The 22,598-nt window shown below is 25.0% G+C and overlaps 3 protein-coding genes across 4 annotated transcripts in view; 1 reads left to right on the top strand and 2 right to left on the bottom strand.

Annotated features, from left to right (window-relative positions):
• Window positions 1–22,598, bottom strand: part of LOC127288326 (uncharacterized) — a 278,443-nt gene that overhangs the window by 121,248 nt on the left and 134,597 nt on the right. For both annotated transcript variants that reach the window (XM_051315725.1, XM_051315724.1), the window contains exon 6: window positions 21,910–22,017. In XM_051315725.1, the coding sequence (XP_051171682.1) occupies window positions 21,910–22,017 (108 nt within the window). The remainder of the gene's footprint in view (window positions 1–21,909; window positions 22,018–22,598) is intronic.
• Window positions 760–5,812, top strand: LOC127288319 (N-acetylneuraminate lyase-like). Its single transcript, XM_051315713.1, has 8 exons — window positions 760–915; window positions 1,201–1,262; window positions 1,390–1,466; window positions 4,229–4,374; window positions 4,491–4,659; window positions 4,925–5,070; window positions 5,171–5,342; window positions 5,636–5,812. Exons 1-8 carry the CDS (start codon window positions 889–891, stop codon window positions 5,779–5,781), a joined length of 945 nt encoding a protein of 314 aa, XP_051171670.1. The 5' UTR covers window positions 760–888; the 3' UTR covers window positions 5,782–5,812.
• Window positions 7,290–10,474, bottom strand: LOC127288323 (protein MIX23). The gene is made up of 2 exons (XM_051315721.1): window positions 10,326–10,474; window positions 7,290–7,904 (listed from the first exon to the last, which is right to left on the bottom strand). The coding sequence occupies exons 1-2, from the start codon at window positions 10,371–10,373 to the stop codon at window positions 7,518–7,520; spliced, it is 435 nt and encodes a 144-aa protein (XP_051171678.1). The 5' UTR covers window positions 10,374–10,474; the 3' UTR covers window positions 7,290–7,517.

Raw genomic sequence — 22,598 nt, 5'->3', positions numbered from 1 at the left:
AGAAAATTAAAAGGCATTAAAATAAGCTGCAACGCTTATTATTTTAATCCAATTTTGCTTATTTTAATCCATTTTGGTATTAAAATAAGCAAAATTGGATTAAAATAATAACCGTTGCAGCTTATTTTAATACCTTATAATTTTCTGTGAAGCTAATATTTTATAGAGATTTATTACTTTCATATAAAATAACAATTTACCAAAGTATTAAGCCAATACAAATTTTTTTTTATTTTTACTGGCTTTTTTCTCAGAGAATGCCTCGTGTGTAGTTTTTGCTACTCATATCTAGGGAATTGTGGGGAATTTCAAGTTTATTGACCGTGTTGTTTGACAATTTTCCGCATAACTATTTATACATGTGTTTGATTTGCATTCGTTTTCGTTATATAGTGCCCACGTGCAAGTTTAATAATTTATTCGAATAAATATTATACTCAAACATTTATATAATATGTCTGATGAATTTACATTAAAAACTAGCTGACAAAATAAAATTCACAAAATTTTATATTCTATATATTTTACAGATAAAATATAAAATAACATTTTTCTAATATAGTCATTTATCATGATTAAAATCTAACCTATACAAAATTAAGCTAAAATCTGTTTTATTATTGAGAATTATAAAAATTGTCTAAAGGTTATTTATTTAAAAAAATTTAAATTATTACTTTTTCATATTTTCTTTATATATTATAGTGCTAAAATAAAAAAAAATATATATATATAATACGAAATATCAATTAAAGTTCTCAACATCAGAAACTTTATTCGACTTGTCTTTTCTTATCATATTTGCGGTTATATGTATAAAAAAATTCCGTTAGATAAGAGATTTAATTCATATTTGTTTAGTTCTAACAAAACTTTTGCTGAAAACAGATGTCAGAGAACTTAACAAACATGCCGGTAATTATTATCAATTCATTTATTGAATGATAATTTTTTATCTAGAAAAACAAAAATTTTGTTTTTAAGTTTACTTAATCAATTTTTTTTAATTTCTTTTGGTTAATAAAAATATTTCAATTTGTTTCAATTTAAAAATATGAAGTATACCAATAAATCTAATATAAAGATTATAATTATATTATTATTATATAATTTAATATATTTTATTTCAAATAAAAAAATTTAATTAATTTTAATATTTACTTTAAAGAATTAATAAATAGATCTTTTATTTTTATTTAGAATGTTGAGTTGAAGTTCAGAGGTCTTATTGCACCAGTATTTACGCCATACAATAATGACAAGTAATCAAATTATTATTTTTATAAATCAAAATATTTTTTTTTATTCACAATTTTTTGTCATATATATATGTTTTAATTAAAATTTATTGAGATATAATTTAAATTTAACATATTTTCTTTTTAATAGTTCGCAAACTATAAATTTATCAATTATTACCCAATATGCGGAATATCTTGCGAAAAAAGGAATCAATGGAGTGCTTGGTTTGTAATTTAATATATTTTCAAATTTTATAATAATTGTTTCATTTCATCTTACACGCTACAAACTCAGATGCAATTATTTATAATGAAAAAAAATGGTAGAATTTAAAAAATTATTTCTCTTAGAATATTAATTAGTTAGTAAAATCTTAACTGAATTTTCATTTCATTAATTAGTAAAAAATAACTATTTATTTGTAAAAAGTAACTAATTTTTAATAAAATAAAAATAAATGAAAATTAGTTAAACTTTACTCATTCAAATAATTACCAGAAATTATAGTTATTTTAACATTTAAGCTAAAAATGAATTTAAATAATAATAATTCGTTAATTAATAATAATCAATTAAATTAATAACTAATTAGTAGAAATATTACTATTTGAATCGGTAACTGTATTTTTTATATAAAATTTGATATTTTTAACCAATTCAAATTTGTAGTTTTCAACAAAAAAAAATAATAATAGTGCGATTCCAGGTGAGATTTTGACTTTTTCGGAGTAGGTTAACCGATTGCAATGAAACTTTGGAATTTTGTTATATATAGTAAGACTAATCTTTAACGTAAATTTCAGCTTAAAATATTTGTTAGTTTACGAGATTTGCAATAATAACAAAAAAATTTAAACTGCTATATCTTCCTTTCTAATAATCGGATTGAGGTCTACTATTTTTTAAAATGTCAAGGAAAATGAGAGGAATAAATCTCTTTCAGAACAATTTTTTTATAATTTTACAACTAAAAATTAAAGTATGTTCTATGAAGTTCTATCTATGAAAGTGATTTAAGGAAATACACAGAAAAAACGCTGGGTAAATTTTGTTGCGGTTAATTTTCACCAATGCTAATTCACATAGACGGTGGCGCCCTCAACTAGGATAAAATTTGTTGCAGGTAATTTTTATACCGATTTTGGGGTAAAAATTCTACTTTTTTTTCGTGTGTACATACAAAACTAAATGTAGACATTGTGATTTAGAGAAAATTAGTATTATTGAACAATAACAATTATTTTTGAAATTAATTGATATAATATGGTAAAGCAGATTCAATTTATCAAAAATTAATCTTCTCCTTTGATAATAATGTAATTTAATTTATGTTATTCTTTATTGTATAAACTTATACTGAACTTTAACCTTTATAGCGTCTACCTAGATTTAGTTAATATTTTATATTGTTACTTACGTAACTATTAGAATTTAGGAGTACTTTTGTACGAAAGGGAAAAACCGTTAATAAATGAAATTTAAAAAAATTATTAAATAATAATTGAATAAATTTCAAGCGACAATCTAAAATTCAATCACTTAAACGCTAAAATGATCTTACCTGTGTTTTCTTTAATGTTCCAAAGGAATCCAATTGTAAATGCAAGTTTAACTTTGATAATTTTAATAATTTACGAGTATAAACAATTGCGATTTCTGCTAGTCGGCGTGCAGACGACATTGCGCACGCACCATTCTCCTGTAACCAGCTGACGTGATTCGTGGACTAAATTGGCTACGTGAGAATGCTGCGTGCGCAATGTCGTCTGCACGTCAACTAGCAGAAATCGAAATTGTTTATACTCGTAAATTATTAAAATTAAATAAGTTAAACATGCATTTACAATTGGATTCCTTTGGAACATTAAAGAAAACACAGGTAAGATCATTTTAGCATTTAAGGCCAGGTCCAAGTGAGGCAGCGCCATCTACATTGATACTAAAATTTTGGAAAATTTTCAACAGCCTTTTCTTGAAAACAAGAAGGTAAAATGCTTTTTCCTTTATGGATAATTGATTATTGGCAAGATATACACCAGCTAAAACTTTTTTTAAGTTAAAATAATGAAAAAAATTTCATGTCGATAAATTAAATATGAGCACTTTTTCTCACAAAAACTGTAACAGTACTTTCTCAGAAATTACAATCAAAAATGCAATTTCCATTTGGAAAATTAATAAACGCTAAAAAATACACCACCTAAGATTTACCAATCACGAAAATAATAAAAAAAATTTTATTAAATATTTAACATATTGATACTGCTTTACTGATTGTGACAGCCCTTTGGTAGATTATGTATTTCAGGTGGTTAGCAACAGCGCCAATCTCCTCCTTTCGGCAAAACTGCGAAACGTCTGATGACATATATAACCTGCCAAACGGCTGTCATAATGAGTAAAATATGTTATGTTAAAATACTTTTTTTTGTTATTTTCGTGATTGGTAAATCTTAGGTCGTGTATTTTTTAGCGTTTATTAATTTTCCAAATGGAAATTACATTTTTGATTGTAATTTCTGAGAAAGTACTGTTACAGTTTTTGTGAAAAAAAGTGCTCATATTTAATTTATTGACATGAACTCTTTTTCATTATTTTAACTCAAAAAAAGTTTTAGCTGGTGTATATCTTGCCAATAATCAATTATCCATAAAGGAAAAAACATTTTACCTTCTTGTTTTCAAGAAAAGGCTGTTGAAAATTTTCCAAAATTTTAGTTTCAATGTAGATGGCGCTGCCTCACTTGGACATTTTAAAAAAAAGTAGACCTCAATCCGATTATTAGAACGGAAGATATAGCAGTTAAAAATTTTTTGTTATTATTGCAAATCTCGTAAACTAACAAATATTTTAAGCTGCAATTTACGTTAAAGATTAGTCTTACTATATATAACAAAATTCCAAAGTTTCATTGCAATCGGTTAACCTACTCCAAAAAAGTCAAAATCTCACCTGGAATCGCACACAAATAATTTTTTTTTTAAGTGGGTGGAACGTCTGGTGAAGGGACATCTTTATCTTTAACGGAAAGAAAACTAATTTCTGAGGAATGGGCAAAAGCAGTGAAAAAAACAAAGCAACATTTAATGATTCAAATTGGTGGTGCACCACTTCCTGATGTTCTAGAACTTGTACGTTAATTATTATTTATTAGAACGAATTCAAAAGCCAAAAAAATTAAAAATTTATAATTAAAAATATTTTCTAATTTCGTAAAAAATAATAATGTATTTTTTCTTTAAATTAGGCAAAACATGCTGAAAGTTTAAAAGTCGATTCTCTTCTTTGTCTACCGGAACTTTATTTTAAACCATCGAGTGTAGAGAATTTAATTAATTACATGGAAATTGTTTCTAATGCCGCTCCAAAAACACCTTTATTATACTATCACATTCCAATGTTTACAAATGTTAACAGTTAGTATAATTTAATTATACATTTTTTTTAGAACAAGGATTTTTTTAAAAAATAATTTAATAGCCAATGTAAATATCACCGAAAAAACGTAATTCTAAAAATAATATTTTCTTGTCGACTATTTAAGAATGGAAAATATTCCTAACTAGGCGCCAAGAAAATATTCTTAAATTTAAAATTTCGCTTTTTCGGTGTAGAAATAGTAAAAAAAAAAAAAATCTCAAAGAAAATAAACAAAGAATAAAATATAAAAAATCTTTATAGTACATATGGGAAATTTCTTGGAAATTATTGGCGAAAAAGTGCCAACATTTTGTGGCATTAAATTTACAAGTAGCAATTTAGATGAAGGTGCTCAGGCATTAAAAGCAAATAATGGTCGTTTTGCAATATTTCTCGGCAATGATCAAGTAAGTTTTTATTAAAAGAATTAAATTATCTTTTTGTTATTATTAAAACTCACAAGTTAAAGAATTTATACTTTTTTTTTTTAATTATAAAAATTTTTAGTTAATTTCGGCTGCTTGCTCCATGGGAATGGATTCATTTATAGTTACTACATTGAACATATTTCCAGAGTTTTCATTAAAAATTTTAGAATCGTGGAAAAATAATGATTTTAAAACTGCTCAAAAGACACAAGAAAAACTTTCAAAGGCCGTTCATCTTATTTCAAAACATGGTCAGTATAAATTGAAAATTTAGAAAATTTTTTAAAATTTTACCGTAAAATGAGGTAAAGTCGGCGTTTGAGGGTAAAGTCGGCCGGCGCTTTAAATCATTTTAAAGTTTAACTATTACTTTTTTCCAGAAGAAATCCGAGTTTTATTAAAAATGTAGTTAGAATTAATGTAAATTAATAAATGAAATACAATATTTAAGTGTTTAAAGCGCCGGCCGACTTTACCCGCAAACGCCGACTTTACCTCATTTTACGGTATATGTGTGTTTTATAATTTTTATATAATTCAACAGGTAATTGGGTAGAAACAATGAAATTTGCCATGAATTATTTATCTCCTCTAAATATGGGAAATGCTCGATCACCATTAAAAAGACTTTCACAAGAAAGTGAAATGTCAATGAAATTTGATTTGTTAAACTTCGAAGAATCTTTGTAATCAATAAAACTAATTGTATCAATAACAAAAATTTGTACATTCGATTTTTTGAAGAATCATAACAACTGTATAAAAAGATGAAAAAAATTCAAAATTTACCCCTTTTTTGAAAATAAAAAAATTTTTTACATTTTTTTTTTAAAAAAAGGACCCTTTTTCATAAAATGGCAAAAAAAGGGGTAAATTTTTAATTTCATGCCTCCGATCGACTTTAAGGCACAAAAAAAGTCGTCTTAGTTGATTTATATTCCAAAGAAAGTGGAAAAAAGTCGATTTTTTTTATTTTAACAAAATTTAATTGGTTAATAAATATTTTACTTTAAATAACTAATGTTATTAGATATTAAATTCATTTTATTAATTTTATAATGAGAAAATAATTCTATCAAAATATTAACAAGAAAATTTATTTCGAATATTTCAGAATCGAACTAATTGTAAAACAAATTTTCAAAAATTCATTTAAGTAGGACTAATTTCTAAAAAAAAAAATTCTTAAAGTTCCATTTTTATAATTTTTTCAAATCTGATTTAAGCAATTTATTCGAATTTAAAATTTTGTCATAGTTTTTAGTTTGGATGGTCAAAAAAATTTCAGGCAACACTTAATCAAGTTTTACAGATTTTTAAATAAATTTTTTTTTTTTTAAATAATAATTTTGGAAGAGTTAAAGTTGAAATTTTTAAAAATAATTGAATTTCAAAAGATTTTGTTAATTTTGAGAAAATAATTAAATTTTACAGAACTAAAAATAATTTATCAAATAATTTTAGATAATATTTTTTAAAAATAATTGAATTTTCAAAAATTTAGAGTTTAGATTTTTGAAATTAATTCAACTTAAAGTGATTTTTAATTTTAAATTTTTAATGATTTCACTAAAAAATTTATTAGAAATTGCAGACAAAAATACAATAATTTGAAAACTTTTTAAGCCAAAAAGTGGTTTCAGATAATTGAATTTTCGAAGAATATTATAAAAATAATTTAAAATAATTGAAATTTTTTTGAATAATTAAATTTCAAATTGATATTGAATGAAAAATTTTTAGTAATTTTATTTGCTAATTTTTTTGAAAATTATAAACAATTATTAAATTTCATAAAAATTTTAATTGAAAAATAGTTCAAGATAATTGAATTTGTGAAGAATTTCATTAAAATTATTAAAAATAATTAATTTAGTGAAGAATTTTAGTTAAAAATTTGTTAAATAATTGAAATAAAGAAGATTTGAAGATTTGCGTTGTATACTAAAAAAAATGTATTTTGTATTTTGATTTTTCAAAAAATCTAATGTTCAAATTTAACCAAAATTTTAATCCTCTTCCCCCTCTACAGTTTTTGATAAAAATTAATAATAATAATTTATGGTTGAAGTACTTATCTATAATACTAAATGTTATGCAAATTACAACCCGATCTAAGAAAAAAAATTTTTTTTTTTTGAATCAGTACACTTCAGAAATTTTGCCTCCTATATAATAAATAAAATACTGTTTAAAAATTTTCAAATAAAGTATATATAATATATATAATTTTCTAAACAAATCATATCAATAAAATATTGGAAAAAAGAGAACACAATTACTTATACATATAACAGATAAATGTATGTATAATTCATTAAATTGTCATTACTTGTTCGTCAATTAGTCCGGGCATTATAATATATTCTAAAACAATAATCATTTGATCCATTCTTAATGTCATAAAATAATGAATTAAGTTTGTTTCATGATTGTAAATTAGGTTTATAATAACTACGACACTTTTCATTATAAGCAGAAATTGTACGTTTTTTAACAACTTCCTCAACACTTAATTCTGATTCAAGTAAACGTAATGTACTTTGTTCTTTTCTTAATTGTTTCAATATTGTTATATCATCTTGTGCCGCTGCATCTTTTTGTGATTTTAAATTTTTCACTCTTTCACGTGAAATGTCTAGACACTTTTTTATTGCTATTTCACGTTGTGAATGTTCCGTTTGTATTTGTTGAAATAAATTTTTACACTGATTTGTTGGATCCACTTGTCCTCTAAATGAATCAGTTGGTAAAATTGTATTCAATAAGTATATTATTTTATCGTCCATTTGTCGCATTTTTTTCAATGAATCCTAGAAGTAAGAAATTTTTTTTTTTTAAATAATTTCTAAATATAAATTATAAATTAGTTAATTTATTATACACTAAAACGTCAATCGAGAACAGACGAATGTGCAGTGCTGTTCTCGATTGACGCGATTTTTATCGCTCGAAAATAAAAACACTCAGGGCCGTATGAAGGGCCTTACGCAACAATGTGAATTCTATCTAGGGGATTTTCACTAGTGGGGCACTGAATCCACCTTAAATTTAAAAATCACAAGTACGACTTTGGCGTCAGTCATAACCTAAATTCTACCCGCTTCCCCACTTCCCTTCAAGTGTTCCCTTGCTCTGTTCTCGACTGACGTGTTCTCGATTGACGTTCTAGTGTATATGTTTCAAAAAGCATTTATTATGTTATATGCACTACAATAATGAATATATAGGTCATTCTATAGGAAATTTTCATTTAAAATTTTCTTTTTCCCCAAAACATTTTTTTTCAAAATCTATATGAAAAATAAGAAAAATGGGAACAGGTGGACCCTACGTATTTTCTTATTTTTTTATTTGATAAAAATAAAGGAAGTTATAATTTTTTTTTAAATCTAACGTCATCAAAGGCAGTGTACTTTTGAAAACATTTTTTTTATCCATTGTACTAATGAATAAAAAATTATGCTGTATATGAAATTTGTTCACTTTTTCTCAAAATTTTCATAAATGTGCTCAAAAATAACGTACCTATAACGGGAAGCAACAAAAAATTTGAAATTATATTTTAAAAGTGAGTTTTCACAAAGATGGACAGTTTCGAATTTTAATTTTTTTTTTTGCACTGCAATCTCTGATGACTGAAGAATTTTTTCCCCTATCTGCAAAAGTGGGGTTTTCAGTTTTTAAATTACTATTTACAATTTTTAAGTTAGACGTAAAAATTTATAGTATGTATTTTTGAAAATAAAAAAAAACAAATAAATAAATGATAATGGAAAAAGGTTATATTTAAAGTATAACTGCTTGAAATTCTGTGAGCCGTACTAATAAAACTAAAAACTGTAATTTAAAAACTAAAAACACCACTTTTGCAGATAGGAGAAAAAATTCTTCAGTGCAAAAAAAAAAAAAAAATTAAAATTCGAAGCTGTCCATCTTTGAGAAAACTCACTTTTTAAATTTAATTTCAATTTTTTTGTTGCTTCCGTTATTTTTACGTTATTTTTTAGCACATATTTGAAAAATTTGAGAAAAAGTGAACAAATTTCATATACAGCATAATTTTTTATTCATTAGTACAATAGATAAAAAAAATATTTCAAAAATACACTGCCTCTGGTGACGTTAAATTTCAAAAAATCATAACATAAAAAAATACGTATTTTCTTATTTTTCATCTGGATTTCGAAAAAAATGTTTCAAGTGAAAAAAAATTTTGAATGAAAATTTCCCGTGAAATGCCCCATATAGAAAGTATTGGTTTTGTGAAAATCTGAATTTAATAATGTTCGAAAAATTTAAGTTCTATTATTATATTATTATTATTATTATTACTATTTTCGATTATAGTATTACAATTTTGAAAATTTTTTCTATATTGAAATTATAGTATTTAATGAACCAAAATTTCTGAACGTTCAAATGAACGAAATATTTTTTTCAATCTATAAATTATTAAAAATTATGATCACAATAAAAAATAAAACAATAAATTAAACAATTATTTAATTAATAACTTCTTTTTAGATAATTAAACAAATATTTTGTAATAAAATTAGTACTTAAAGAAGTTGAAAAATAAATGTCGTTTATTTAAACGTTCAAAACTTTTGTCTCATGTATTTAATTTTTTTTAACTAATTTGTTGTTTATATCAAAATAACAATTTATAGGGACTAAATTAAACAAAAAAAAAAAATTTATAAACACCAAAACTAACTTGAATGTTAATAACATTGAGGTTAGGTACTCTAAATGCATTTTTTAAATTTTGTAACAAAACGTAATTTTTATAAATATTGAAATTTTAGATATCCTATATGTTAATTTTATATTTTCATATCTTCAATGATTGAAATTTTAAGTGCCAGCTTTAGACTAGAAAATTTCGCCAACAGTGAAATAAAAAAAAAAAAATAATCTTTAAATTAATATTTTCACGTACATTAATAAAAATGTATGATCTAATTTTTCAGCTATTTTTTTATTTTATACTGTTCTCTAAATAATTGTAGATAATTTTTATTCTTTTAATAAAATTTTTGAATAATTTTCATTCAAGTTTTAAAGAAAAATTTTGTAAGTTCACCGGTTTTTAAGGTTAGAATGCAAACTATAAAATGATATAGTTCGTTAAAATGAGTAAATAACACAAAAAATTAATTTTTTTTAATAAATTATATTAGATTATTAATGAATATAATGTTGATATTAATTAACAATAAAAATTTTACCTGGAATTCCAAAAAATCAATGCATTCCATGTTTTTAGTTGTAGCCATTGTTGGTTAAGACACGTTATTTTTTTTTTATGTTAAAAAATATCTATATCTATGTAGCAGAAGACAATTTCTACGATATTCACTTGTGGATAAAAAAGATAATACATTGAACTCGGTTTAATATATTTGTATATTTACCAAACGATGATAATGCAGCGTTCTACTTTTAATAATTTATATATTAAACTATTCTTATATGTGAACATAAACAAATTAGTTTAGTTTATTTTGAAAATTTGTAAAGGAATTTTATAAAATTATTGATTATTAAGAAAAACATAAAATTATTTATAAATATATCTATAGTCGGTCAGAGTATAAGGAATGGGAAATAAATACAATGAAAAAATCAGAGGTGACGCTACAACTTCAGTTACCGTTTATCTAATAAATCTATACATTTAAAAAGACTCACGTTTCACAATAAAAATAACGCATACTTATAGGGGATTATTCCACAAACGTCCCAGTCAAAAATTTTAACTTTTTCAATTACCTATAAACTTTGGTAAATAGTTCTATATGAAAGTAAACAATCATTAAAATATTAAATCATTTAAAAAAAAATTTGTGAGAAATAATATAAAAAATAAAGTGAACAAAAAATTTCAAAATTTTAAATTTTCGAGATAAACTCTCGGGCATAAGAGGAGAATTATTCCCACCCGTGTGGAAAAGTCGACTGGGTCCCAATCTGGTCCAGACTGGGTTTGGTCCAGACTGGGTTTCCCACTGTCCAAAGTGGGCAACCCAGACAACGCCCAAACTGGGCGCGTAACGCTGATCCCAAAGATTTCCCAAGGTTGGGAAATCCCAGCTGGGGCCAGATTGAGTTATTCCATTTTTATTTATAATTGTTAATTAATAATTATGGATACTTGAAAGAAAATTTTTTTATTAATTTAGTTAACCTCAAAACCGGATTCTCTGTTGCATTTTTTTTTCTGCCTCAACTGCGATTAAAAAAATGCAACATAGAATCCGGTTTTGAGGTTAACTAAATTAATAAAAAAATTTTCTTTTAAGTATCCATGTAAGTATAGGTTAAAAAACAACGGTTAAACTAATATGATCGCGAGATATAGTAAATTACTAATTATGAAAATATTATTATTACAGTGATATTGAAAATGACATACGTGTGATTTCGAAACGTTTATCTGACGTCGTTGGAAGTGTATATATATATTTACAATGACTAAAATAAAATTATGACTTATTAAAAGAAAAGAAAAACGAGTTTTTAATGTCAAATATTAACAAAAGAGTAAATTAAATGAATAAATATAATTTCCTTTTAAATTAAATTGTATTAAAGATGACGACTAACAAACAATGTATATAGTAAAAAAAGTGAAAAAAATATTTATATAATTTAAAAATTAAATAATAGTGTATGTATTAGATTTTCAAGTTTTGGTAAAACTTATAAATTAAAATCTAGAAATAACGCAAACCTATGAAATAAACAAAACTGCGCACGAGGGGAATTGAACCTACGACCTACGGACTTATAGATTAACGCTCTAACCACTATGCTAACGACGCGTACCTGCAGACAAGTTTTAATTTCTCAGTATCAAAGATGTGAAAAATATGATTAGGTTAGACAATAAATTAAAATATAATAAATTTTTAATTATTATAGTAAAAATATCACTTACTTAATTTAACATTTTTACCAGTAATAATTTAGATTAATAAGTACCAAAGTATAGTTGTCGTTGAAGTCAAAATTTTGTTTAAATAATTTATTAAATTAGTTATGTTCAATTATTATTAATAAATTGAATAAAAATAGGAAATAAATGATTGAGAATGGGATCAGAGTGGGAAAGCCCAAACTCAAAAAACGACTAAGTTATTATTATTATTAATTAGCTTAGTTCAATAAATTAAAAACTAAGAACTTGACATACATTTTATTTATTCAGGGAAGGTATTTTTTAAGCATTAATATAATTAACTAAAGTTTTCAATTTCCTTATTTTTTCTTAAATGTGAATTTTGCCCATATTGGCTTTTGGAAAAATCTCCAAACGGCATATAAACTAAATATAAATATAATTAACTAGTTTTATTATTTCTCATTTTTTCATTTATTTATAACAGAATATTAAATTAAATTTCAGTTTGGGAATACTTTGGGAAATCCCAGTTGGGGCCAGGTTGGGTTGACCCAAACTTTGCCCAAGTACAATGAAAAACAAAAATTTTTTTCAGCTTTTCACAGTTGCGCTTTTTTGTATATTTGTTCAGGATATTATTTAAATAATAATTTAATTAACTTAATAGTGTTCTAGAAAAAACATGTACTAAAAAATTTTGGGACGCATGAGTAAGCTCTAAAATTTTTTTTTCTATAATTATGATATTCTTATTGAAAATTTTCGACGCATTTATCTCAAAATGCCAATTTCAAATTCGGTGGACGTGATATCACAGAAAATATTTATAAAAACCACATATTTATTTTAGATCAAAATTACTCGTGATGGGCGAAGGGTTTTCATTTAAAATTATTAGAACTTGTTTTACAAAAAAATGTCTGATTTATAAAATTAAACATTTTAGATTATGTCGCTACGATCCTAGAAAAAAAAGGACTTACCGTTCGTGGATTTCCTCGACGAATTGATGGCATTATCACTTCTTCTGGTCCAGTCCACAATAATTGAAGTAAAAGAACACTCACACACGATTTTAAACATTTCGAACACTCACGAAACACGTGTTAACTGTAAGAAACTATCATTATTTACTTTTTACATACGATCGCGATTTTAAACATTACGAACACTTTCGATATTGACAAATTATTTTAATTTACATAAAAGATAATTAAAAAAAAAAAATAAATTCAATACCCTATATGACAGTCGCATCACGGGTTTAAAAAATACGAACACTCCCGAAAGATAAAAATTTACTCTTGTAAAAATTATATAATTATACAAATATAAACACGTGGTTTTTATCATGAACGCGACCGCACGTTGAACGTATCAATATTTCTGACAACTGATCCCCACTCTTCAAAATGAATTTGAAATCACACGTGATTGTAAGAAAATTAAACGCGGCTTATTAATTATGATTTTAAAATTTTTACACTAATTACGTAAAAACAAAGTATGGAAGTGTAAAATTGTGAGTAAAAGAAGAATTCTTTTTTCTTTCTAACTCTTTTGTTTTCAGAGGCGTAGGACTGAATTTTTTTCAAGGGTCTCAAAATTATTTAGAGCACTTAACGTAAATATTCGTTCGATAGAAAAAGAAAAGAAAACCAATCTTTATCTCTTTCTAGTAACGCATGCGCGGTAGCTAAGAAACTGCATAATGAAGTGTCATGGCTGATAATGTTGTCAAATATCAGTGATCATTTGAGCAATACTATAGTAATGCTAAAGTATTACAAAATGAAAATATATGAACAATTTTCAAAATTCAAAATAACGGATCCAATATGTCGGAAAAAATTTAAAAATTGATTTAATTCACTTGATATTTGTTACACGGGGATTTTTAGACTCGCTGAATACGAATCTGACGTCAGTATTTCATCATTCAAAATGGTAGAGCCAATATAGTCGACAAATTAAAAAAAAAAACATTGTATTTGAAAAAAAAGTTGGCTATGTCATTTTGAATTTTGTAAAAATGACGTAGGATTTGTATTCGCTGCAGCGAGCTCAAAAACCCCCGAGTAACAAGTTTTAAGTGAGTTTAATCAATTTTTCCACTTTATTTGATCCGCCATTTTGAATTTTTGAAAACTGTCGATATATTTTCATTTTGTAATACTTTCACAGAAAATTAAAAGGCATTAAAATAAGCTGCAACGCTTATTATTTTAATGCCTTTTTATTTTCTGTGTTAACATTACTAGTGCTTAATTTAGAGATTATTTAAACATTTTTTGCTACTTTTATAATGTTTTAATTATAAATTTTCAATTTTTCAGACATATAATGTGTCATATTTTGGCCGCCATTTTGAATTTTTTAAAAAGCCATGTTTTAAATGAAACTGATCTGTTTGACGTGGAACGTATATATACATTTAAAAAATAATAACCAAGTGGGCAAAAATCTATATTCGTTTCAAAAACGTTCTTAAAATTATTTTAGAACGTTTCATGTCAGCTAAAAAATGTTACAGAACATTATTTGAATATCTACACGGAGAGAAAAATCTGCCTTTTATAGTATAGAAAGGTTTACATTTAATGCACAGAAATTTTCTATGCTATATAGGCATGAAATTTGAGTAATTATAGTACAATCGTATGTCTTTTTAGCATGAAACTTGTCTATGCTAATAAAGTTTGTCATATAGCCTCTTATTACATACTTATTATACTTTTAATCCAACGGCGCCATGCGAAGATCGCACATAACATCATCCTACTATTTTTGCATAAGTTCTATGCTTTTTCGGGGATAGACTCTTGCAACTGGCGATTAGGGCAGTTCCAATTAAGTAAAGGTGGGCGTGGCCTAATCGCCAGTTGCAAGAGTCTATCCCCGAAAAAGCATAGAACTTATGCAAACATAGTAGGATGATGTTATGTGCGATCTTCGCATGGCGCCGTTGGATTAAAAGTATAATAAGTATGTAATAAGAGGCTATATGACAAACTTTATTAGCATAGACAAGTTTCATGCTAAAAATTCTCAAATCTTAGCTCTATTAGTATGAAAAGTTTAAAGAAAAATAGCAGCAATCTATTTCATACTATAAAAGGCAGATTTTTCTCTCCGTGTATGTTCTTAAAATGTTTTAAAACATTATTTGGCGAACATGAAACGTTCTTAAATTTTTTTTAGAACGAACATGGTTTTTTGCCCACTGGAAAACTGTATTATTTTCTTTCTTAATTTACCAGAAAAATTTAAACTTTTAAATTTAAACAAACGATATATTACTGCTTATTCTTGTATATATATCATAACCTATAAACAAGCAGTGTTGCCAACCAGTAATTTTCCAAAAATTTCGGTTTTAACTAAAAAATTACTAAACATTCATTGGATTTCGTTGAAGTGTGACCGGACAAATGTTTCTGCATGCGTGCACAGTGCATGCATGAAATAGTGTGAACATACCCTAAAAGCTTGCGTACTGGCAGTTTATAGAAGAGGATAGCTTGTGGTTTTAGACTCTACCTTTCTCCCTCTTACAATAACCTCTCTATTAATGACCTGTTCTCTCATATGCTACTGACTATTTATGTTCGGGATGATTCTCAGAGCTAATCAATAAAACACAACAAAACACTGTTGAGTACATAACAGAGAAAAACCAAATTTATTAAATTATTTAAAATCCTTGTCCAATATTAAACATATAAAACAGTCTGTCCCGACTTCCTTTAAGGATCGAAAAAAGGGAAGCCGTCCCGGTCTGTACCGAGTCGTTGTTATCTATACTCAAAGACCTCTCTTCCTTCTCCATGCTATAATTCTTTACTCTCATAAATAACTACAGAGGTTACTGAATATTTCCTGAAATTTTTAAATTCTATAACTTTCTAACAATTTATATTATCTTCATGGAGTTTTTTTCTAAATTACGATTTATGCATTCTCTAGTGCAGCCATCACTTCGTGAACACAATATGCGTGTGTTACGACTCGCACGTCAATATTATGTAACATGCGTCGCATGATTGTTAACTGAGATAATTATTGTACTAGAACTTTTGGGCGTGTAAATTGCAGGCACACACATGTGCCAAACTACCGGACATACAATATAGCTAACAATGACGTTTACTTTGAGGTACTAAAATATCACTAAGTTATGGTTTAATCAATCCATAATGCATCTCAAATCATACTGGCAAACCAATTGTTTGATAATTAACTTCACAATAAAATTTATTTTTCTGATTAAAAAATAAAGAAACGCGTACTTTTTTTAAATTTGCAACATATTGGTTGGGAACTAGTTGGTAAAATGGACGTTCCAAATATGTATGTACTTGTCTCCCTATAGATGTTAAATCTATGTACACTAATATTTCTGCTTCAATGGTGGTTGAATAAATTTGGAATAAATGCGGTGTGATATTGAAGAATTTACAAACAGAATTTATTAAATTAATAAATTTATGTACCCACCCAGTAACTCATATTTCTTCATTGATAATAAATTCTTTTTACAAATTTTCGGCTCCCTAATAATGTCTCCTCTTTCATAATGGTGTCATTAAAAACTTGATGATAAAGGATTACGAAAATGTAGCAATTAGTAATATAAACTTGTTGAGTATCTTTTAAGCGAATTTAATAAATACCATCAGAGGGCTAGTCTATTCCTACGTATTTTGGGTTACTGAATCCGAATCCGAGGTCACATTTCAAAAGTTGGTTAGTTTTTTTTTTTTTTTAACCTCAAAAAACATACTTTCGGAGCTTATACAAGGAGAAAAAATCAGACACATTTGGAATACGACATTTAGGGAATTTTTACTGTATTATTGAAATTTTATTATTAATAAGATATATGGGGTGATTTTTATTTTCCAGACCCTCTAAAAATTTATTTTTTAATCTCATTTTCTTCATTTCTTTTTTTTTAAAAAAGTAGAATTAAAAAAAAATTTTTTTAGGGGGTCCGGAACATAAAAATTACCCAGTATATTACAGTCCAGCAAAATTGGACGATGAAAATTTAAAAAAAACTGAACACCTGTATTGAGTATAAGATCATTTTAGGTCAAATTTAATAATCTTTCCAAAAAACCCTATAAAAAACTTTCTACGATAATTTTGAATAGAGTTATCAACTTTTAAAGACGGTCGTGTTTTTAATAATATTTTAATATTTTTACAAGTGATCGCACAATTTTTTGACTTTTTGACTATAGCATAAAATGCAAAAGTCAATGTCAGTCCTTTGCTAAGTGTAAAAAACTATAAATAGTTCAAAAATAAATAAAAAAGATAAGATAACCATTTTGTATATTAATTCCAATTAAATAATGTCATCTGTTTTCTTTCAATCAATTGATTACATTTAATTTTTAATCTATTACAACAACTTAATATGTTTCATGTCAATCATTTAAATAATAAATTTTACCAATCGATAGAACTAATAACATTACAGTATATCCAGTATTAAAAAGTTTTTCAAAGGCAATACAATAGTATAAGAAAATTTTAACAAAGTTTTTTTTTATACATTTCGTGTTAAAGAAATTATATTTTAGAACTAATACTAATTTTATAATTAAATATCAATTATATTATCTTGAAAATATTCTCAAAAAGAAAAAAAAAAAAAAATTTTTTATAATCAAAAGTACAAAATGCATTTTTCTAAAGAAAGTAAAATTTTTACAGTTTCACTTGCAAAAATGTCGACATTTAAATTAAAAAATTTTGCAAAACAACGTGCGGAAGAAAATTTAATTCGCGATTTAAAACCAATTTTACAAGTAGCTCGTATTTTTGGCATTGCTCCTTATACAATAAATAAAAGAAATTTCACATGGTCTAAAAATGCTCTAATATATTCACTAATAATTTTAATTTTATCTTGTTATATATATATTCAAAGAATTCGATATTTTCTAAATGAAATTTCAGTATTTAAAGTTCAACTATTGTATATTATAATTATGATTTCTTCAGCAATATGTATAGTTGCGGATATTTTAACTTGTATATTTTGTGATAAAATGCAACAAGAATTTTTAAATTACATCATACAATATGATGTGTCAACGAGATATGAAAATTATTTTAAAAATAAATTTGCATCATTAAGTTGGATTGGATTATTTGTATTTTTTCTAATTATTCTTGCAACTGAAATACTTACATGGAATTTTGAAAAAAAATATCCCAATATCACGGCAATGTCTATTTTAATATTCTCTTCAACCCTGGCACTTGCAATTTTTAAATTTATCGCTTTTGCAATGATTCTTTATTTGAGATTTCAAGATCTTAATTTTAAAATAACACGAGGTTTGTTATGAAAATTTACATATTTTTAATAAAGCTTCATAATAATAATAATAATTTAGACAATTACTGGTAATTTAATTTAACTAATTAGAAATAATGTTCAATTATTTTCAGATTTAACATTTGAAATGAAAATTGATGAATTTCATAGAAATAAATTTCATTCACGAGATATTTGGCAACATCATGATTATTTAATATCAGCAGCAAAAATTTTAAAATCCATGTATTCAATTAAACTTTTAATTTGGTTTTCATTTTTATTTTTTAGTTGTGTTTTACAAATATTTGGAGCTGTTTCAAAAAATGATAATTTTTTTGTTATTTCAAATAATTTTTTTATATCGTTAATTTTTATCATACTTTTACTAGCAATAGCAATAGTATGCAATTTAACAGCAAGTGAGGTAAATAAATTTTTTAAATTCTATGTATAAATATTTCATTCGTAGAGTTTCTTGTGAAATATATAATATGAAAATAAATCAATTTTTTATTACAGGCTAATAAAATGGGTGGAATTATATCTTCACCAAATTTTTTTCACTGCTTTTCTTCAAGTGAAAAACAGGTGAAATTTGAATATAATTTGTTATTATTATTATTATTATTATTATTATTATTAATATTAATAATGTAAATTTTATCTTGAACGTTTCTAAAATTATTTAATTTTAGGATATCTGTTTAATTGGTCAATACTATCAATTTAATACTTTTTACTTTACGGCTTTTGGATTGTTCAAAATTAATCTCTCTGTTTTATTAGCGGTAATAAATTAATTTTATGATAATTAAATAACAATTAAGAAATGAAACTTTCATTTTATGTTGGTTTCTTATTATTATATTTTTTTATTTAAAGGTTGCAAGCACAATGACAACTTATCTCGTGATATTAATGTCACCAAACGAGCGTTAATCATATACCAGCAAGAAGTATACAATGAATAGGTTTCAATATTGATTTACTGGAAAGTTATTCTTTGAGAAGTCAGAATAACTATACGATCCTCGACAATATCATTTTAAAAATATAAATTTAAGCAAACAACACCACATTAAATATAAATTTATTTCATATTAAATAACCAATTATTATTATTATTATTATTATTAATTTTTATTACTTTAATAAATTAATTAATATTTATTACTAATTATTAATTTAAATTTTTAAAATATAATTTATTAATGAACATTAGAGACACTTATAGAATATACCGAAATTAAGTAAAGATTTCAATAAAAATTTATTTATAAATTTTAAAAAAATTTAGCAAAATTAACTATTAAATACAGAAATAAAAGAAAAAATTTTTAAATTTGTGAACCAATTTTAATGGTTAAAAAAGACATTCTCTTTTTTTGTAATCAAAGTTTTTAACAATTTTTTTTTTTAATAAAAAATATTACATTTTTAACAGATAGAAAAATTGTTTATTTATAAAAAATATATATATATATATATTTTTTTTTTGACACTTTAACGCCGGGAAAGACAGTTTTTTTTACTGTAATTAACCCCCGGGTGGAAAGAAGATAAAACAAAACGTAACGACAAATTACTCTTTTGTCACAGAATTTTAAGATTGGCAAAAAAAATAATAATAAATGTTCTATATAAAAAACAATCCTAATAGTATTAATTATAAAAAAGATATTTGATAATTTTGATAAAAAATATACTATAATTTAATTATTTCTTTTAAAACATAATTTGAATTTTCTAATAATATAATTTTCTTTCTTATCGCGACTATACCTGTATTTTGTCACACAACTCAACCTCCCTGTCAAATTGTTCTATTCCTAGAAACGCATTTCTATCAAAAAATGTGTTTTTATAAAATTTACGAGATAAATTTAAAAAAAAATGTTTAATGATTTTAAGTTTATTTTTCTTTTAGAAAAACTTTTTTTTGGTAAATAATATTTTTAATTATTTAAAGGGGTAAAAAATTTCTAGTTTCTTTAATTTTCAATTTATACCACCGTCCGACAAAATTCAACTTTTTTTTTGACCCAAAAAAAATTTTAACATTTTCGGAAACTAGGACACAAAAAAAAAAACCGTATCTGGCCGTTTTGCTAGATCAAATCGTTTGTGGTTTTTAGGGGTGAAAACAACCCCTAAATGAAAAGTGACAAGATATCTTTTAAAAATTATTAATATTTTATAAAACTTGGTATCTGGGGGTTTTCGGGGTCGCTGATTATTAATCTGATGTCAGATTTTCAAAATTCAAAATGGCGGATTCAATATGGCGCTCAAAATTTTAAAAAGTTATTAAATTTTTTTAAAACCTTGATATCTAGGGGTTTTTTGGGTCGTTAATGACAAATCTAATGTTAAATTGTCAAAATTCAAAATGGCGGATATAAAATAAAAAATTAATAACTTTTTAAAATTTTGACCACCATTTTGAATTTTGAAAATCTGACATCAGATTAATAATCAGTGACCCCGAAAACCCCCAGATACCAAGTTTTATAAAATATTAATAATTTTTAAAAGATATCTTGTCACTTTTCATTTAGGGGTTGTTTTCACCCCTAAAAAACCACAAATGACTTGATCTAGCAAAACGGCAAGAAACGGGTATTTTTTTGGGTCCTAGTTTCCGAAAATGTTAAATTTTTTTGTGGGTCAAAAATTGTGTCGGACGGTGTACTATTTAGACATAACCTTAAACTTATTATTGATTTTATTTACAGATCTTTAAAAGATTAATCCTTTATTTTTATATGGTTTTATATGGTTGGGTGATCCATAGTTATAAAGGTATATTTTATGTATTTTATGTATATACCGCTTATCGATAAAATTTTTCTATAAGATGCGTTTTTCAAAAAGTAATGATATATTTGCAAAGACAAAAAATTTTAAACAGTTAATTCACTAAACTTGAGATATTTTATACAGATATTTTTAATTATTACAAGCCAATTACAGAATAACCGCACATTTACGAAATAAATTATTAACAGATGAGGGGATACGAACCCTACACACCTAAAGAATGCTAAACACTAACTCTAACCACTACACTATATACACAACTATAATTTTTATACATAAATTAACAACGCGATTTGTATAGATGCAGCAGACACACGTTAAAACTTTCAGTTTCAGACTATAAAAATGGATGCCGTGAAAGTGATTTAGGTGCAACATGTATCAAATTTTTGAACTAAATATGGATCTCCGAATCATAGTAATATGGAAGAGGCAACCATATATCAAAATCCATATAGTTGAATGGGAAAGCTCAACTATAAATATGGTTGGCACATCCATATCTCATGCAATAATATAATATGCGGTTCTCACATCGATAATATTTTGAAACGAAAATACGCATACGAAAAGTTGTAATTTCCATTTCATTGGATAACGCAACAATATATTATGTTCAACAATATTTATATGGATACCATAACCAGTTCATTTCTTTACGTGCAAAATTACAATTGTAAAGAACATCCACTGATTTGAAGAAAAAAATTGTGGACACAAAATTATTACGTAAAAAATAAGTTATACTTACAAAAATTCGCGTTGCTTCTTTGGAGATCGCTGGCAAAAGAAGTTGAGAACAACCGATTTTGTTTGCCGGTTGCCACGGTGTTGTCCTATTGTTTATTTTCTGCCAAACCTATGTTACAAAACACAACAGGATAAAATTCAAATATTGTACAAAATTTTTGACAGTATTAAGTAAAATATTAAACTGAAAAAAAAATGTTGCCGAGAAATTCAACTACCATTGGGTAGTTGACTAGAAAGTAGTTAAAATAACTAATTTTTTAGTTAATCTAATCATGTTCATGTAGTTAATGTAACTATTTTTAAGAAGTTAATAAGTAATAGTTGATTTTACGTAAATATGTAGCTAAAGTACAACTACAGGTCGGTAGTAAAATTAACTTTCTTAAGGTAGTAAAAACAAGTGGAATTGTAGTCAACTCAAAATTAGAAGAGTAGTAACACGGTGCGCCAGAAGGTGGTTTAAATTAAAAAGAATTGGCACTTAAAAATTCTTTTTGATTATGATTCTTAGATGAATAAAAAACATTTCTCAATAGTTTTTAAAATCAGTTTACGTGCCCGATTTAAATAAAATTGAATTTTTATTTAAAAACGCAGTGTTTTATGGGGAATCAGAATTTATTTAATCTAATAAATACTGTAATAAATGATAAAATAATTACTTATTTTCAATTTTACATATAAATA

Source organism: Leptopilina boulardi, unplaced genomic scaffold, assembly GCF_019393585.1.
Source record: "Leptopilina boulardi isolate dan_hultmark-lab unplaced genomic scaffold, ZJU_Lbou_2.1 LbouV2_384, whole genome shotgun sequence".
NCBI lineage: Eukaryota > Metazoa > Arthropoda > Insecta > Hymenoptera > Figitidae > Leptopilina > Leptopilina boulardi.
Note: the sequence above shows the minus strand (reverse complement) of the source record. Positions and strands in the feature narration are given on the sequence as shown.

What these genes read in the sequence shown, in the direction of transcription:
- LOC127288319 (XM_051315713.1), top strand. Translation starts at nt 889, where the DNA reads ATGTCAGAGAACTTAACAAACATGCCG. An exon ending in AATGTTTACAAATGTTAACA is followed by an intron (nt 4,660 to 4,924) that starts GTTAGTATAATT and finishes AAATCTTTATAG; the next exon opens with TACATATGGGAAATTTCTTG. An exon ending in TATTTCTCGGCAATGATCAA is followed by an intron (nt 5,071 to 5,170) that starts GTAAGTTTTTAT and finishes AAAAATTTTTAG; the next exon opens with TTAATTTCGGCTGCTTGCTC.
- LOC127288323 (XM_051315721.1), bottom strand. Translation starts at nt 10,373, where the DNA reads ATGGCTACAACTAAAAACATGGAATGCATTGATTTTTTGGAATTCCAG. An exon ending in TTGATTTTTTGGAATTCCAG is followed by an intron (nt 7,905 to 10,325) that starts GTAAAATTTTTA and finishes TCTTACTTCTAG; the next exon opens with GATTCATTGAAAAAAATGCG.